Raw genomic sequence first — 15128 nt, 5'->3', positions numbered from 1 at the left:
CCGTGTTATACCATGTAAACGTCCAGTCATTTGTAGACACTAAGCATGGAAATGTAACATTTGATATCACAATGAATATAACAGATTTCTAGGATCTGTAAAAAAAAACTTGATAAATATTGATTACGCAGAAGTAACAGTCTAGCATTGAAGAGTGTAAGCTCTAATGTACACACATTTAGAATGATCAACTCTGATTTATCAAACAGGAAATCCAAATTTATCAACCTCAAGCGTGAATTTATTTACCTCAAGCACCGGTTTATCAATCTTAAACAAATTTATCAACCTCAAGCACAAATCTATTAACCTCAAACACAAATTCATTAACCTCAAGCGCAAATTTATCAAATTACCTCAAGCACTTGTTTATCAACCTCAAGCATGAATTTATCAAATTACCTCAAGCACTTGTTTATCAACCTCAAGCATGAATTCATCAAATGACCTTGAGCTTGAATAGTATTTTGCCAATGTAAATGTCATAAATGTAATGAATCTCAGTTCTAAGAGGTCACAGCAAAAACAGATTTGAATATTGTTCTCCAATACAAACTATACTGTCAATTCTATAGTACAATGTATACATTAAAGTGTATCGGTACAAAGCTCGCCTCACATTGTATATTACTATACCTCACACTAGAATCGGGGGTGAGTTCACCATTGGTACAAAGCTCGCCTCACATTGTATATTACTATACCTCACACTAGAATTAGGGGGTGAGTTCACCATCGGTACAAAGCTTGCCTCACATTTTATATCACTATACCTCACACTAGAATTAGGGGGTGAGTTCACCATCGGTACAAAGCTCGCCTCACATTGTATATCACTATACCTCACACTAGAATTAGGGGGTGAGTTCACCATCGGTACAAAGCTCGCCTCACATTTTATATCACTATACCTCACACTAGAATTAGGGGGTGAGTTCACCATCGATACAAAGCTTGCCTCACACTGTATATCACTATACCTCACACTAGAATTAGGGGGTGAGTTCACCATTGGTACAAAGCTCGCCTCACATTTTATATCACTATACCTCACACTAGAATTAGGGGGTGAGTTCACCATCGGTACAAAGCTCACCTCACATTGTATATCACTATACCTCACACTAGAATTAGGGGGTGAGTTCACCATCAGTACAAAGCTCGCCTCACACTGTATATCACTATACCCTACACTAGAATTAGGGGGTGAGTTCACCATCGGTACAAAGCTCGCCTCACATTGTATATCACTATACCTCACACTAGAATTAGGGGGTGAGTTCACCATTGGTACAAAGCTCGCCTCACATTGTATATCACTATACCTCACACTAGAATTAGGGGGTGAGTTCACCATTGGTACAAAGCTCGCCTCACATTGTATATCACTATACCTCACACTAGAATTAGGGGGTGAGTTCACCATCGGTACAAAGCTTGCCTCACACTGTATATCACTATACCACGACAAGCATTGTGGTTGAGTTCACCAACTGGAATCTATATTGCAACATACTAATATTTTAACAAAAAAATACTACAATATTTAAAGGTAAAACAGACATACATGTAGCATGAATTAGGTTTTGCAATATAGTAAGCATTGAACATATTATGAAACATGTTTGACTCCGGAAAATAATTCCTGGGTAGTATAAACACACACAGTAACCCTGAAACAAAATATCAGAACCCTAATACACTTACATATAGGAGTTTACCGAGATGTCTTTCAACATTTGCACCAAAAAACTTAACATTCCCCTGTTATCGAGAGAGAGAACTAATCATATTAATTAAAGCACATAAATTAGAAATGAAAATTAATTAAAATTAATATGCATGCATATATAAAAATGAGTTTAGGATTACACTATCACAATTCCTTGGGATTATTTTTATAACACCACCACGTGTTTAGGGAGACATAGATGTGGATGTCATTATTATATACCCTGTCGATTTATTAGCTTCTTCTTTAGGATATTTTCGATAATATTAATGATACAATTGCAAAAAATAGGTTCTCGAAAACAGAATATTCAGTAGAGTAAATTAAGCTTTGCTTCATTTTGCAAAACAGAACAAAACAATTTGGTTTCTTATGTTTGTATAACCACAAAAATTTGAATCATCATTGCAAAAATCCTTTGTGGTACTCGTGGTCTTTACACAGTTTTTTGTGTTGTAGGCGTGTACAGATTTATAATTACTGTACAAGCCGGCAGGTAGGCGAAAAAAAAATTATCCAATCTTATATCATAATACTTTCAAAGTAAAATTTTTTAGTACCTTCGACACCAAATTTGAGCATGAGACTTTGGGCTTATAGAATTATCCCTGACATGAATATGCCAAATACAACATGATATATACATATATATATATGATTTAGTGTCTCTAGGTAATATATCATTATATGTTTAAGTCTCGCCATGTGTCTTGCCAGATACATGTTTATAATATATAAAGGGAATACACACAAGCATACACTGGCAGACCTTTATCATACCCTGGCTACATACAACATGTTGTTTATACAAAAGTTTGGTATCAATATTATGCATCATGCATTTCTCATATAAAAATATAAAAATATATTTGATCACTCAATTATGTACACATCACATGTGACAATATCTTTTTTTTTATTTGAAAGACAAATTGTGATATAAGCAGTGCCGAACAAAATCATATTCCAGGTCATCTAGACAGTCATTGTTTAGAAAGGGTACAACTTCTGTATTTATCTTGATAATCTCAAAGATCATCTAGATCCAAATCAGTTCATTCTATTTAAAAAATAAAATAGATTAAAGTTTTCTGTCTTTGCGAAAGGTTTTCCCTTTCTAGTCTTATCTAGTTTTAACAATCATTTATCCATAGACAGCATTAATCTTGTCTTTATTCTATTAAGGGAAAACCTTTATTCTTGGACAGAAGAATAAAAAGAGGATATCTTGTTTCATTGGAGAAATTTTATAGTGCATGTCTAGATAAAATGAATAGTTTGTTGAACCAGATACAATTTGTTTGACCATATTTTGTAGTACCAGACACACATATCCTACATATATCTGTTTTGATGAGATGTCCATATCTCCTTTCATTGAACAGAGAGGAGACAGTAATAACTCGGTTAACTAGAGCGCCAGCCTACATAACCACTGGTGAAGATCAAAGGTGCATGGCTTGATGCTCGCTACCTGTGACGTTTGACGCGTTTCTCAGAAGCTGTAAAACGGACCAGTCAATGCTGTTGTAGTTGTGTCCTTAAGCAAGACACTTTACCCTCATTGCTTTAGATCTGGATGGCATGTGATGGTATGTTGTTCAATGAGGTAGCCACCAGCTACTACAGGAATGTTCATGGGGAAACAAATGAACAAACACTGAATGAATGCTAACATACAAAATACTTCTTAAGTAGATATGGCACAAAATGATTTGTCAAATCGAACATCTAGTCATTAAGGTGATCATTGATTGAACATTCTCACAAACTGGTTGTGTGATAACTATGAACTTACGAAAAAATCATTATCTTGCCCTGATGATGCAATGACCTTGACCTCAGTCAAAGGCTCAACCACATCTTTATCATTATCTGAAGCCAAAGTTGACATTGCCATTGTTTGCTGGCATGTTGGCCCGTGATGGAAGCTTCGGTGGATCATTTGTTAAATTTCCGTACTCCGGAAGCTCCTCCTGGTTCTGATACATTCTATGTGATGGTTCTTGTGGATTCAGAATGTCTATCAAACGCTCAATAATGCGTACAAAAGCAGGGCGCTGGCTGTGATTGGTATCCCAACAGGACATCATAAGGATGTACCTAAAATAAACCGACATATACCCGGGTTAATTATGTAATACATGTAACCAAACAAAATAAAATAATGAAAATAAGAACAATAACTTCCCCTCCTCTATGATACTCTTAATACTACAATATAACCTGCCCCTCCTCTATGACACTCTTAATACTACAATATAACCCGCCCCTCCTCTATGATACTCTTAATACTACAATATAACCTGCCCCTCCTCTATGATACTCTTAATACTACAATATAACCTGCCCCTCCTCTATGATACTCTTAATACTACAATATAACCTGTCCCTCCTCTATGATACTCTAAACACTACAATATAACCTGCCCCTCCTCTATGATACTCTTAATACTACAATATAACCTGCCCCTCCTCTATGATACTCTTAATACTACAATATAACCTGCCCCTCCTCTATGATACTCTTAATACTACAATATAACCTGCCCCTCCTCTATGATACTCTTAACACTACAATATAACCCGCCCCTCCTCTATGATACTCTACATACTCCAATATAACCCGCCCCTCCTCTATGATACTCTTAACACTGCAATATAACCCGCCCCTCCTCTATGATACTCTTAATACTACAATATAACCTGCCCCTCCTCTATGATACTCTTAACACTGCAATATAACCCGCCCCTCCTCTATACTCTTAATACTACAATATAACCTGCCCCTCCTCTATGATACTCTTAACACTACAATATAACCTGCCCCTCCTCTATGATACTCTTAACACTGCAATATAACCTGCCAACTCGCCATAGGGGGTTATTTGGGTTAAAGTTAACAAACATACTGGGTATTGATAAAGCAATTCATTTCCCCTAGCGACCAATTCTAAAAATAGTAAAAGTGACCTTGACCCAAAAACTGTTAACATCAAACTCCTCCGAGATATTACAATCATTGTGTGAAATATAAAGTATTTATCAAGAGAAAAAGTAACACAATTTATTATTATAAGGACAACAGAAGATATATTGACATTAAATATAGTAGTTTAGATACAAACGTATATGTATAAATAACATTCTCCAAGAAAAGCAGCAAAAATATAATCAGGTCACACTGCCTCTGGGAGTCAATGTCAAATCTATTAGACATAGTGATGATTTGTACAGGTAAAAATTCAACACTATTTAAGCTTTTGTCATTTCTCATTCTAGATTTTAGCTAGAATTAATATGATTCTGTCTGGGATGGGAAACCAGAGTAATACTTCACTTGGTACAGTCTGTCAGGCTATCTATGTGATATGACGCAGGGTCTCGATTCTGGTACCGTATCCGGTTTCCCCAAACGATAACTACAGGTTTACTTAATACTTACATTTCATCAGGTACCGTATCCGGTTTCCCCAGACGATAACTACAGGTTTACGTAATACTTACATTTCATCCGGTACCGTATCCGGTTTCCCCAGACGATAACTACAGGTTTACGTAATACTTACATTTCATCCGGTACCGTATCCGGTTTCCCCAGACGATAGCCATTAATCACATGATCTTTGATATCCTCATTATTTTCAATATCAAAGTAGGGCAGCAAAACACCTCGTGACATCACCTCCCACATTAAAACGCCATATGACCACTGAAATATATAAATACTAGAATAATTAAATTGCCAATGATCAAATAGTCAATAACAACTCCACGTTCTCCAGCTTATGAAGAGAAGACCTTTCAAGTTTAGATTGATATGCTAGGTCATTGATGTAGATTGCCACTGGCAAAACATTATTGAGCTTTTCGGTTATTTAGACAAAGTCGTTTGAAAATTTTAGCACATTTATGTATGAACTTACATATAGGTCAGGTTTATTCATGCTAGAATTTTACTAGCCTAATATTGTGACCTTGAACCTGACATTTGTTGCTGGACAGATTGACAACTGATGACAGCTTCAAAAACAGTTTAAACTTATTTACATCTATTCTGGAAATGTAGAAACCTACCACATCTATACTAGTACTGTAGAAACCTACCACGTCTATACTAGTACTGTAGAAACCTACCACGTCTGTACTAGTACTGTATAAACCTACCATGACTGTACTAGTACTGTAGAAACCTACCACGTCTGTACTAGTACTGTAGAAACCTACCACGTCTATACTAGTACTGTATAAACCTACCACGTCTGTACTAGTACTGTAGAAACCTACCACGTCTATACTAGTACTGTAGAAACCTACCACGTCTGTACTAGTACTGTATAAACCTACCACGTCTATACTAGTACTGTAGAAACCTACCACATCTATACTAGTACTGTAGAAACCTACCACGTCTGTACTAGTACTGTATAAACCTACCACATCTATACTAGTACTGTAGAAACCTACCACGTCTATACTAGTACTGTAGAAACCTACCACATCTGTACTAGTACTGTAGAAACCTACCACATCTGTACTAGTACTGTAGAAACCTACCACATCTGTACTAGTACTGTAGAAACCTACCACGGCTATACTAGTACTGTAGAAACCTACCACGTCTGTACTAGTACTGTATAAACCTACCATGTCTGTACTAGTACTGTAGAAACCTACCACATCTGTACTAGTACTGTAGAAACTTACCACATCTATACTAGTACTGTAGAAACCTACCATGTCTATACTAGTACTGTAGAAACCTACCACGTCTATACCAGTACTGTAGAAACCTACCACGTCTATACTAGTACTGTAGAAACCTACCACGGCTATACTAGTACTGTAGAAACCTACCACGGCTATACTAGTACTGTAGAAACCTACCACGTCTATACTAGTACTGTAGAAACCTACCACATCTATACTAGTACTGTAGAAACCTACCACATCTGTACTAGTACTGTAGAAACCTACCACGTCTATACTAGTACTGTAGAAACCTACCATGTCTATACTAGTACTGTAGAAACCTACCACGTCTGTACTAGTACTGTAGAAACCTACCACGTCTATACTAGTACTGTAGAAACCTACCACATCTGTACTAGTACTGTATAAACCTACCATGTCTATACTAGTACTGTAGAAACCTACCACATCTATACTAGTACTGTATAAACCTACCACATCTGTACTAGTACTGTATAAACCTACCACATCTATACTAGTACTGTATAAACCTACCACATCTGTACTAGTACTGTATAAACCTACCATGTCTATACTAGTACTGTAGAAACCTACCACATCTATACTAGTACTGTAGAAACCTACCACATCTGTACTAGTACTGTATAAACCTACCATGTCTATACTAGTACTGTAGAAACCTACCACGTCTATACTAGTACTGTAGAAACCTACCACATCTGTACTAGTACTGTAGAAACCTACCACATCTATACTAGTACTGTAGAAACCTACCACGGCTATACTAGTACTGTAGAAACCTACCACATCTATACTAGTACTGTAGAAACCTTCCACGTCTGTACTAGTACTTTAGAAACCTACCACGTCTGTACTAGTACTGTAGAAACCTACCACGTCTGTACTAGTACTGTATAAACCTACCACGTCTATACTAGTACTGTAGAAACCTACCACGTCTGTACTAGTACTGTAGAAACCTACCACATCTGTACTAGTACTGTAGAAACCTACCATGTCTATACTAGTACTGTATAAACCTACCATGTCTATACTAGTACTGTATAAACCTACCACGTCTATACAAGTACTGTAGAAACCTATCACGGCTATACTAGTACTGTAGAAACCTACCACATCTATACTAGTACTGTAGAAACCTACCACGGCTATACTAGTACTGTAGAAACCTACCACGTCTGTACTAGTACTGTAGAAACCTACCACGTCTGTACTAGTACTGTAGAAACCTACCATGTCTATACTAGTACTGAAGAAACCTACCACGTCTATACTAGTACTGTAGAAACCTACCACATCTATACTAGTACTGTAGAAACCTACCACGGCTATACTAGTACTGTAGAAACCTACCACGTCTGTACTAGTACTGTAGAAACCTACCACGTCTGTACTAGTACTGTAGAAACCTACCACGTCTATACTAGTACTGTAGAAACCTACCACATCTATACTAGTACTGTAGAAACCTACCACGGCTATACTAGTACTGTAGAAACCTACCATGTCTATACTAGTACTGTAGAAACCTACCACATCTGTACTAGTACTGTAGAAACCTACCACGGCTATACTAGTACTGTAGAAACCTACCAAGTCTGTACTAGTACTGTAGAAACCTACCACGGCTATACTAGTACTGTAGAAACCTACCACGTCTGTACTAGTACTGTATAAACCTACCATGTCTGTACTAGTACTGTAGAAACCTACCACATCTGTACTAGTACTGTAGAAACTTACCACATCTATACTAGTACTGTAGAAACCTACCATGTCTATACTAGTACTGTAGAAACCTACCACGTCTATACCAGTACTGTAGAAACCTACCATGTCTATACTAGTACTGTAGAAACCTACCACGTCTATACTAGTACTGTAGAAACCTACCAAGGCTATACTAGTACTGTAGAAACCTACCACGGCTATACTAGTACTGTAGAAACCTACCACGTCTATACTAGTACTGTAGAAACCTACCACATCTGTACTAGTACTGTAGAAACCTACCACATCTGTACTAGTACTGTAGAAACCTACCACGTCTATACTAGTACTGTAGAAACCTACCACGTCTATACTAGTACTGTAGAAACCTACCACGTCTATACTAGTACTGTAGAAACCTACCACGTCTATACTAGTACTGTAGAAACCTACCATGTCTGTACTAGTACTGTAGAAACCTACCACGTCTATACTAGTACTGTAGAAACCTACCACATCTGTACTAGTACTGTATAAACCTACCATGTCTATACTAGTACTGTAGAAACCTACCACGTCTATACTAGTACTGTAGAAACCTACCACGTCTATACTAGTACTGTATAAACCTACCACATCTGTACTAGTACTGTATAAACCTACCATGTCTATACTAGTACTGTAGAAACCTACCACATCTTTACTAGTACTGTAGAAACCTTCCACGTCTGTACTAGTACTGTATAAACCTACCACGTCTATACTAGTACTGTAGAAACCTACCACATCTATACTAGTACTGTAGAAACCTTCCACGTCTATACTAGTACTGTAGAAACCTACCACATCTGTACTAGTACTGTAGAAACCTACCACGTCTATACTAGTACTGTAGAAACCTACCACATCTGTACTAGTACTGTAGAAACCTGCCACGTCTGTACTAGTACTGTAGAAACCTACCATGTCTGTACTAGTACTGTAGAAACCTACCACGTCTATACTAGTACTGTATAAACCTACCACGTCTATACTAGTACTGTAGAAACCTACCACATCTGTACTAGTACTGTAGAAACCTACCACATCTGTACTAGTACTGTAGAAACCTACCATGTCTGTACTAGTACTGTAGAAACCTACCACGTCTGTACTAGTACTGTAGAAACCTACCACGTCTATACTAGTGCTGTAGAAACCTACCACATCTGTACTAGTACTGTAGAAACCTACCACGTCTATACTAGTACTGTAGAAACCTACCACGTCTATACTAGTACTGTAGAAACCTACCACGTCTATACTAGTACTGTAGAAACCTACCACGTCTATACTAGTACTGTAGAAACCTACCATGTCTATACTAGTACTGTAGAAACCTACCACATCTGTACTAGTACTGTAGAAACGTACCACGTCTATACTAGTACTGTAGAAACCTACCACGTCTATACTAGTACTGTAGAAACCTACCACGTCTATACTAGTACTGTAGAAACCTACCACGGCTATACTACTACAGTAGAAACCTACCACATCTATACTAGTACTGTAGAAACCTACCACGTCTATACTAGTACTGTAGAAACCTACCACATCTGTACTAGTACTGTAGAAACCTACCACATCTGTACTAGTACTGTAGAAACCTACCACGTCTATACTAGTACTGTAGAAACCTACCACATCTGTACAAGTACTGTATAAACCTACCACATCTGTACTGGTACTGTAGAAACCTACCATGTCTATACTAGTACTGTAGAAACCTACCACATCTATACTAGTACTGTAGAAACCTACCACATCTGTACTAGTACTGTAGAAACCTACCACGTCTATACTAGTACTGTAGAAACCTACCACGTCTATACTAGTACTGTAGAAACCTACCACGTCTATACTAGTACTGTAGAAACCTACCACGTCTATACTAGTACTGTAGAAACCTACCACGTCTATACTAGTACTGTAGAAACCTACCACGTCTATACTACTACAGTAGAAACCTACCACGTCTTTACTAGTACTGTAGAAACCTACCACGTCTATACTAGTACTGTAGAAACCTACCACGGCTATACTAGTACTGTAGAAACCTACCACGTCTATACTAGTACTGTAGAAACCTACCACGTCTGTACTAGTACTGTAGAAACCTACCACGTCTATACTACTACAATAGAAACCTACCACATCTATACTAGTACTGTAGAAACCTACCACGTCTGTACTACTACAGTAGAAACCTACCACGTCTATACTAGTACTGTAGAAACCTACCACATTTGTACTAGTACTGTAGAAACCTACCATGTCTATACTAGTACTGTAGAAACCTACCACGTCTATACTAGTACTGTAGAAACCTACCACATCTGTACTAGTACTGTAGAAACCTACCATGTCTATACTAGTACTGTAGAAACCTACCACGTCTGTACTAGTACTGTAGAAACTTACCAGGTCTATACTAGTACTGTAGAAACCTACCACGTCTATACTAGTACTGTAGAAACCTACCACATCTGTACTAGTACTGTAGAAACCTACCATGTCTATACTAGTACTGTAGAAACCTACCACGTCTATACTAGTACTGTAGAAACCTACCACGTCTGTACTACTACAGTAGAACCCTACCACGTCTATACTAGTACTGTAGAAACCTACCACCTCTATACTAGTACTGTAGAAACCTACCACGTCTATACTAGTACTGTAGAAACCTACCACGTCTGTACTAGTACTGTAGAAACCTACCACGTCTGTACTAGTACTGTAGAAACCTACCACGTCTATACTAGTACTGTAGAAACCTACCACATCTGTACTAGTACTGTAGAAACCTACCATGTCTATACTAGTACTGTAGAAACCTACCACGTCTGTACTAGTACTGTAGAAACCTACCAGGTCTATACTAGTACTGTAGAAACCTACCAGGTCTATACTAGTACTGTAGAAACCTACCACGTCTATACTAGTACTGTAGAAACCTACCACATCTGTACTAGTACTGTAGAAACCTACCATGTCTATACTAGTACTGTAGAAACCTACCACGTCTATACTAGTACTGTAGAAACCTACCACATCTGTACTAGTACTGTATAAACCTACCACATCTGTAGTAGTACTGTAGAAACCAGACTGAAGACTGTCCTGGGCCATCCATCGCACAGGAAGCCATCGTTCACGGTCAGAATCATACATATACTCATCTGGGAACAGGCTCCAAGAAAATGCAGCATCAGAAATTTTCACCATGTCACCAGAGCACACTCTGTAAGTTGTTAAAAAGATCCACATTCAAAATCAGATATTCATCACAAGGATCTTTTTAAACAAACAGTGTTACCATCAGAATATGTCTTGTGTAAACATTTTATTATATAATTTTGCACAAAATAAAATTTAGGAGGAAAATAAATTAGCATCCAACTTCTAGAATCATGAGGCACTAAAAGGACACCAAAACACAGGACACCAACACACAGGACGCCAACACACAGGACACCGACACACAGGACACCAACACACAGGACACCGACACACAGGACACCAACACCAACACACAGGACACCAACACACAGGACACCGACACACAGGACACCAACACACAGGACACCGACACACAGGACACCGACACACAGGACACAGACACACAGGACACATACACACAGGACACCAATACACAGGACACCCACACACAGGACACCAACACCAACACACAGGACACTGACACACAGGACACCAACACACAGGACACATACACACAGGACACCAACACACAGGACACCGACACACAGGACACCACACACAGGACACCGACACACAGGACACCGACACACAGGACACCGACACACAGGACACCAACACACAGGACACAGACACACATGACAACGACACACAGGACACCACACACAGGACACCGACACACAGGACACCAACACACAGGACACCGACACCAACACACAGGACACCAACACACAGGACACTTACACACAGGACACCGACACCAACACACAGGACACAGACACCCAGGACACTGACACACAGGACACCAACACACAGGACACCACACACAGGACACCAACACACAGGACACCCACACACATGTCACCAACACACAGGACACAAACACACAGGACACCAACACACAGGACACCAACACACAGGACACCCACACACAGGACACCAACACACAGGACACAGACACACAGGACACCCAGGACACTGACACACAGGACACCAACACCCTTGACACTTACACACAGGACACCAACACACAGTACACCCAGGACACTGACACACAGGACACCAACACCTTGGACACTGACACACAGGAGACCAACACACAGGACACGAACACAGGACACCGACACACAGGACACCACACACAGGACACAGACACACATGACACAGACACACAGGACACCACACACAGGACACCACACACAGGACACCAACACACAGGACACCAACACACAGGACACCAAAACACAGGACACCAACACCAACACACAGGACACCAACACACAGGACACCAAAACACAGGACACCACACACAGGACACCAACACACAGGACACCCACACACATGTCACCAACACACAGGACACAAACACACAGGACACCAACACACAGGACACCAACACACAGGACACCCACACACAGGACACCAACACACAGGACACAGACACACAGGACACCCAGGACACTGACACACAGGACACCAACACCCTTGACACTTACACACAGGACACCAACACACAGTACACCCAGGACACTGACACACAGGACACCAACACCTTGGACACTGACACACAGGAGACCAACACACAGGACACGAACACAGGACACCGACACACAGGACACCAACACCAACACACAGGACACTGACACACAGGACACCAACACACAGGACATAGACACACATGACAACGACACACAGGACACCACACACCGGACACCAACACACAGGACACCAACACACAGGACACCAACACACAGGACACCAACACCAACACACAGGACACCGACACCAACACACAGGACACCAACATACAGGACACCAACACCAACACACAGGACACTGACACACAGGACACCGACACCCAGGACACCAACACACAGGACACCGACACACAGGACATCGACACACAAGACACCTCACACAGGACACCAACACCAACACAAACATCAACACACAGAACACCAACACACAGGACACCGACACACAGGACACCGACACCCAGGACACCAACACACAGGTCACCGACACACAGGACACCGACACACAGGACACAGACACACAGGACACCAACACACAGGACACCCAGGACACTGACACACAGGACACCAACACACAGGACACCAACACACAGGACACCACACACAGGACACCAACACACAGGACACCCACACACAGGACACCCACACACAGGACACCGACACCAACACACAGGACACAAACACACAGGACGCCAACACACAGGACACCACACACAGGACACCAACACACAGGACACCCACACACAGGTCACCAACACACAGGACACCAACACACAGGACACCAACACACAGGACACCCACACACAGGTCAACAACACACAGGACACCAACACACAGGACACAGACACACAGGACACCAACACACAGGACACCAACACCAACACACAGGACACCCAGGACACTGACACACAGGACACCAACACACAGGACACGAACACAGGACACCGACACACAGGACACCACACACAGGACACAGACACACATGACACAGACACACAGGACACCACACACAGGACACCACACACAGGACACCAACACACAGGACACCGACACACAGGACACCACACACAGGACACCAACACACAGGACACCAACACACAGGACACCAAAACACAGGACACCAACACCAACACACAGGACACCAACACACAGGACACCAAAACACAGGACACCACACACAGGACACCAACACACATGACACGGACACACAGGACACTGACACACAGGACCCCAACACACAGGACACCAACACCAACACACAGGACATCAACATACAGGACACTTACACACAGTTACGAGTAGCTATGATGAGGACACTTACACACAGTTACGAGTAGCTATGTTGACACTTACATACAGTTACGAGTAGCTATGATGGGGACACTTACACACAGTTACGAGTAGCTATGATGGGGACACTTACACACAGTTACGAGTAGCTATGATGAGGACACTTACACACAGTTACGAGTAGCTATGATGAGGACACTTACACACAGTTACGAGTAGCTATGATGAGGACACTTACATAGTTACGAGTAGTTACGAGTAGCTATGATGAGGACACTTACACACAGTTACGAGTAGCTATGATGGGGACACTTACACACAGTTACGAGTAGTTATGATGGGGACACTTACACACAGTTACGAGTAGCTATGATGAGTACACTTACACACAGTTACGAGTAGCTATGATGGGGACACTTACACACAGTTACGAGTAGCTATGTCACGGTGGACGATGTTATTTGAGGAGAGGTAGTCCATGGCTTCTGCAATCTTCAGACATATCTCGATTAAACTGAAGGATGTGAATTCCTGTAAAAGTAAAATTAAGACACTAAGGATGACCACTGTACCTCCTCTGCTTTTGGAGAAGGAATATCATCCTATATTTTATTTTCAGATGAGAGTTACTTCCCATTGAAATCTTTATTAAATCATATATTCGTCTTCCATTTTGATAATCTGCAGTCAGAATTTGGAGTATTTCTTGTTATTTTGTTTTATTTTTGGTAATTCAAGGACAATGAAACTTCATTTGTTGCTTTGTATGCTTGTTATTGGCAGAAAATATAGAACTGTTACTATACCTGCTTTCTGTCTCGTAAATGTTCCTTCAGGATTCTGTTTGTGGCCGGATAAAGGACGTA

General features: G+C 40.6%; 1 protein-coding gene across 1 annotated transcript; it reads right to left on the bottom strand.

Annotated features, from left to right (window-relative positions):
- Positions 1-1477: 1477 nt before the first annotated feature.
- Positions 1478-15122, bottom strand: LOC117320610 (tyrosine-protein kinase RYK-like). Its single transcript, XM_033875171.1, has 5 exons — positions 15069-15122; positions 14684-14793; positions 11300-11462; positions 5302-5444; positions 1478-3835 (listed from the first exon to the last, which is right to left on the bottom strand). Exons 2-5 carry the CDS (start codon positions 14740-14742, stop codon positions 3604-3606), a joined length of 597 nt encoding a protein of 198 aa, XP_033731062.1. The 5' UTR covers positions 14743-14793; positions 15069-15122; the 3' UTR covers positions 1478-3603.
- Positions 15123-15128: the final 6 nt, after the last annotated feature.

Source organism: Pecten maximus, unplaced genomic scaffold (assembly GCF_902652985.1).
Source record: "Pecten maximus unplaced genomic scaffold, xPecMax1.1, whole genome shotgun sequence".
In the NCBI taxonomy this organism is placed as follows: domain Eukaryota; kingdom Metazoa; phylum Mollusca; class Bivalvia; order Pectinida; family Pectinidae; genus Pecten; species Pecten maximus.
This window is presented reverse-complemented; position numbering and strand designations above follow the sequence as displayed.

Excerpts from the sequence above, each read along its gene's own strand:
- LOC117320610 (XM_033875171.1), bottom strand. The coding sequence starts at position 14,742 with ATGGACTACCTCTCCTCAAATAACATCGTCCACCGTGACATAGCTACT. Across the intron at positions 5,445-11,299 it reads ACAGTACTACTACAGATGTG|TGGTCATATGGCGTTTTAAT; the intron begins GTAGGTTTATAC and ends TATATATTTCAG. Across the intron at positions 3,836-5,301 it reads GATACGGTACCGGATGAAAT|GTACATCCTTATGATGTCCT; the intron begins GTAAGTATTACG and ends GGTTTATTTTAG.